General features: G+C 35.2%; 1 protein-coding gene across 4 annotated transcripts in view; it reads left to right on the plus strand.

Moving 5' to 3' along the window:
* Positions 1-6,000, plus strand: part of LOC144967693 (proline dehydrogenase 1, mitochondrial-like) — a 99,885-nt gene that overhangs the window by 56,539 nt on the left and 37,346 nt on the right. For all 4 annotated transcript variants that reach the window (XM_078905233.1, XM_078905232.1, XM_078905235.1 and 1 more), the window contains exon 8: positions 3,800-3,892. In XM_078905233.1, the coding sequence (XP_078761359.1) occupies positions 3,800-3,892 (93 nt within the window). The remainder of the gene's footprint in view (positions 1-3,799; positions 3,893-6,000) is intronic.

Below are 6,000 nucleotides of genomic sequence, written 5' to 3' on the forward strand. Positions count from 1 at the left end.
TTCATTTCAGGAACAATACTTTGCTTGTTCATGTGACTTAAAAGATGCTTATTTCAGTATTGCACTACATGAGAAAGCTAGAAAATTTTTCAGATTTATGTTTTCAGGGGAAAAGTTCGAGTTTACTTCACTCGTAATGGGTTTCACTGATGCTCCGCGGATTTTTACAAAAATCACAAAAGCAGTACTTGCTCGCCTGAGAGACGAAAACATTATCATAATTATGTATATAGACGATGCCCTCATATTGGGGAGAACATATTTGGATTGTTTACGAGCTTGTAACAGAGTTTGTAAGCTATTTGATGAACTAGGCTTCACTATAAATACCAACAAGTCTTGCCTTATACCAACCCAAGAGATTACATATTTAGGGTTTGTCTTAAATTCAAAGACAATGACCATTAGACCAACAGAGGAAAAGATTAGAAAAATTAAAAATCTTTGTCGTTACATTCGTGAAGAATTTATTACCATCAGAAAATTAGCGGAAATCATAGGAACACTAGTTGCAGTCTGCCCTGGTAACGAATATGGAAATTTGTTTTATAAAAGATTGGAGAAAGCCAAAGAAAGCCAACCTTCTTCATCATCCAGTAACAAAACAGAAGGTTCACCCCATATTACACAACAGCAGAATGATAGCCTGCCGCTTGTCCGGGAAATTCTCCAAAGTGCAAACATTTCAGAAGAAATTAGTGAAATCATTATCAATTCATGGCGACGAAATACCAGAAAACAATATACTACATACATCAGGAAATGGCTTGTATTTTGTAATAAAATCAGTCAAAATCCCTTTCCGCCGTTGGCATCAACACTACTAAAATTCTTACACGAACTTTACTCGACGGGATTGGGATACAATAGTTTATGTTTAGCTAGATCAGCAATTGCCAGTTTGGACATATTAGAATCTGAAAAGAATTCAATTGGTAGTCACCCCCATGATCAGGCGATATCTAAAAGGAATATTTCACCAAGCTCCTAGTTTACCTAGGACCGTGTCTACATGGGACCCTAATATAGTTTTGGATTTCCTGAAAAAATTGTCCCCCTGTAAATCCTTAAGCCTCAAAGACCTAAGTTACAAGACTAACATGCTTATGCTCCTCACAACCGGACAGAGAGGACAAACAATTTTATCGGGTCGAATAGACGAAATGAAAATAAAACTTAACAAAATCAATTTTAAAATTCACACCTTATTAAAGACTTCAACCCCGCATCACCACTTATCCGATCTTACGCTTAAAGCGTATCCTCCAGATAGAAGAATTTGCACTGTTACTTATATAAAAGAATATATTCAGAGAACCAAATCTATAAGAAATTCTAAACAATTATTCATACACCTAAAACCGCCACATGAAGCAATCTCTAGAGATACCCTGAGGAGATGGACAAAAAAGACAATGGAGTTAGCGGGCATTGATATCAGTATTTTTAAGCCCCATTCCACCCGGGCAGCATCTACTAGCAAAGCGGCCACAAAAGGAGTTCCACTTGATGTAATACTGAAAGCGGGAGGATGGAGGTCAGAGACCACGTTTACAAAATTTTATCATAAGCCAGTGGAGAGAACGAAAAAGGATTTCAATAGGGCAGTACTGGATAAATAACAAGTTATAGTGCTACGTGGATTTCATTATTTACGTCATAACAGACAAACGCTTTAAAGCTTCATTTGTAACCCATTTCGGAATTGGGGTACGAGGTAGAGTTCGAAAATTAAACGAACTCACCTGTGATGTTTAATTGAAACTCTGACGAGTCCCAATTCCGAATGGGGAACAAATGCCCACCCATTGGTAAATATCATCTAAACTCATTAGACTATAAGATAATAGTGTTATAGATTATACTTGTATGTATGTGTCCCATCCCGTTTCATTTGTTCCGTATGTCTGTTCTGACGCGTTAAAGCCTGACAGTCACAGCGTGATTCTTCATTTGTTCCCCATTCGGAATTGGGACTCGTCAGAGTTTCAATTAAACATCACAGGTGAGTTCGTTTAATTTTCGAATTACCACTACTACTCCAACCACCACCACCACCACATCATCATTACCACTACTATTACAACCACCACCACCACCACATTATCATCACTACCACTACTACTACAACCACCACCACGTCATCATCAGTAGCACTACTTCTATAATCACCACCACCACATCATCATCCTATCATCACTACTACAACCACCACCTCATCGTCATCACTACCACTACTACTAAACTACAACCACCACCAGCACCACCACCACATCATCATCATCATCACTACTACTACTACTACTACTACTACTACTACTACTACTACTACTACTACTACTACTACTACTACTACTACTACTACTACTACTACTACTGCTACTAATACTACAACTACTACTACAACCACCACCACATCATCATCACTACTACTACTACTACTACTACTACTACTACTACTGCTACTGCTACTACTACTACTACTACTACTACTACTACTACTACTACTACTACTACTACTACTACTACTACTACTACTACTACTAATACCACCACCACCACATCATCACTACTACTACTACTACAACTACAGCTACAACCACCAGCACCACATCATCATCACTACCACTACCACTACTACTACAACGACCACAACCACATTATCACTACTACTGCTACTGCAACCACCACCGCCACATCATCATCACTACAACTACTGCATCAACCACCACTACCACACCATCATCACTACCACTACTACTACTACAACTACCACCACATCTTCATCACTTGCACTACTACAACAACCACATCATCATCACTACCATCATAATATAGTTTTAGTTAGTTTTCTATTTAGAACTATACAATATGTAAACACAATGCCAAATGCCATCCCAATTCCCTTTTATGTGTGCGGAAATTCCTCTTTCGGCAATGAAATTCCTAAGAGTGGTGTCTGAAATTCCTGTGAGCCAAATTTAAAGTTGGCATCTCTTTTGTGTGTGCTTGTGTGTGTCAATGAGTATGTTTCAGCCAAAGTAATTTGTAATTTAAGCGCTAAGAGTCTGTTGTCTTGGAGTTATAGCTCTTGATATAAGTTTTCAGCTTTATTATTATTATTAAAAAAGATTTTGAGTCACATTTACTCATCTTATTTTTTCCAAATAGCAAATAATTAATGGTCTGTTATATGTTTTTCCCATTTGTTTTGTTTTATCTGTCTAAAAACTAACGATAAATATTGAATTGTAAGCTTCAATTTATTAGACGAAGATGAATACTGTGGACATTTCATGTTTCCTCTTTATCAACAAAACAGGATGAATGAGATAATGTGATTGTGATAGTGATTCATCTGTCTGAAGAATGAATGAATGGTCTAATTGAAATAATAAATATGCATATTTTGAATTTATTATTTTCTTTGAGGACTTGCTATATTGGGTTTTTTTTATTTACATAATGAAGTTCAGTTACTTCCAGTCAAGAGCTTCATCTATTTAAAGCTGTAAATGATGTGAATTTGAATTTTTTTCTTCATAATTTTACGATTTTGCTTTTTGTTGTGCGGTACAAAACAACAGTGTACATTTCTTTACACAATGTGATGATGGTTACACATAACAGTTATAGTGAACAGGTGATACCTTACCATCAAAAGTAAGGCAATAATGATTTGAAATCATCAACAACAACAACAACAAAAAATAAAGGAGACGTAAGAAGGATTGACTGAGGTGGGATGAAGAATTCTATTAGGTTATCAGCTATTAAATTTTTATCATTCACCTTTCAGACAGGTAAACTTCAGTCATTGATGGAGTCAATGACTGTTGAGGAGGAGGACCAAATGAAGAACATGTTACGAAGGGTCAATGAGGTGGCCAAGGTAAGAGGATTAATCATATATTACCTCTGTGAAATAGATGCAGAGAATATAATTTTGATTGAAGTTAGTATCATTAATTTTAATCTTGACCTCTACATTCTGGTTGCGCATTAATTTTAATCTTGACCTCTACATTCTGGTTGCGCAGATATTTATACACTGCAGTCCACTGAAGATAAACTCCCCGGGACCAGGTTTATCTTATCCAAAACTCAAGGGTAACAACCTAGGACTTCATAATATATAGATGTCACTGGTAACAACCCTTCAGTGGCACAAACATTTGGTTATCTATTAGTTATTCCCTTTTAATTAATACATCCAGAAAGACAGCCTAGATTCCTGTTGAGCTTGGTTAATGTAAACTGATAGTGACTTTTTTTTTTTTTTTTTGGGACTATAATTTGTCATTAGTCATCTTCCCCATGCTTGGAAATGCAGAGTAAGAATGAATCAAAATAGGTGAGTTGGGACGCTATTATTACTCAGCCCTAGTCTATTTTGCCAAGGCCTAAACGATCAAGTTAAATTACCTTTGGTGGTATTCAACCAAATATCATCCAAGTTTATAGTTCCCCTCTCAAGAGTGGATACCCACTTTTACTCGCTCATACCATCAACATTAAGACAGTGGAATAGTCTCACATCTGCAAAGAAAGAAAAATACTGTGGTCTGTAGAATCTTCAAATTTGAAGTTACAGACTTAATAGGGAGAAGAAGAAGGAGAACGAATCAATGAATATAGGAATAAATCTTGAATTGGAGTAACCTGAATAATGATCAATTTTAATTTAATCTATCTTTCAATTTTCTTTTATTAAAGAATTATTTATTGCAGTTAATCCTTCTTCCTCCTACATACTGACTACTAATAAACTAAATTCTCTCTCTCCAACATACTATCAATTTTTTCATGACGATAACTTATCACTGGCTGAGTGCTCTCTCCTGTAGTTTATTTTCCTCTATGGCACAAACCCCCCATGTTCACACTACGCACTGGACTAATATAACCGGTGTTGTTTCTATGTAATCCAAGCCCAGGCCTCGTTCTGAAGCAAAAGAAAATCAGCTGATCGTTAAAATAGTAACAAAAGTGGAGGTGCTCGGCAATTATTCCAAGAAAGACTTTTAAAACGCTGTAAACAAAATAATAATAATAATAATATCACTTAATGACCTAATGTTATAATTACCATCCATAACAACCTGTCAAAATCACATATTCTGGATGATGCCAAGCTAAAGTGATAAAATAATAAAGACTACGATTAACCAGTGATCGGTGGACTACACATGCATACAAGTACCATGATTATTTTGAAAAAGAGTAATACATTAAGTTTTAAAGACAATTCAACCACAATAACATCAATAACAATATGAGACTATTGTTTTAATTTCATAAAATCAAACACTTATCCTCTGCACCCTATATTGAACAATGTGTTTAGTATGTATTATACAAACAACATTCGTTTAGACAGGCTGTCGGGAGTTTAGCGCCAGTTATATTTGGGCGACCATGATTGGGATTTCACTGAATTCACTTATTATTATTATTATTATTATTATTATTATTAATATTATTATTATTATTATTATTATTATTATTATTATTATTATTATTATTATTATTATTATTATTATTATTATTATTATTATTATTATTAGTATCATAGTCTTCTTTCTTCTTCTTCTTCTTCTTCTTCTTCTTCTTCTTCTTCTTCTTCTTCTTCTTCTTCTTCTTCTTCTTCTTCTTCTTCTTCTTCTTCTTCTTCTTCTTCTTCTTCTGATTAATAATAATAATGATAACTGGTTGGGGTTCCCGACCTCCCATAGTGGGCAGGGAGGCTTTTACTGTGTCTTCTATCCCCCTTTATCTGTTTTCCAACTTGCTTCTGTCTCTGTCTTGGGATGAGTTTGCTTGGTTTTGTTCTGGCCCTGGTCAGATACCCTAGATGGGAGGGAAACAGTCAAATGTATCGTTAGTTTTGGGAGATTAATTTTTTTTGTCTTGTAAATGATCTGTCTGTTATGCACTGTATTATGATTTATTTACAGATTATATGTGATTTGTAAACATTTGAATGTATTCCTTCGAGTG

This window comes from Berghia stephanieae, chromosome 3 (genome assembly GCF_034508935.2).
Source record: "Berghia stephanieae isolate SIO BIC M18660-M18661 chromosome 3, UCSD_Bste_1.3, whole genome shotgun sequence".
In the NCBI taxonomy this organism is placed as follows: domain Eukaryota; kingdom Metazoa; phylum Mollusca; class Gastropoda; order Nudibranchia; family Aeolidiidae; genus Berghia; species Berghia stephanieae.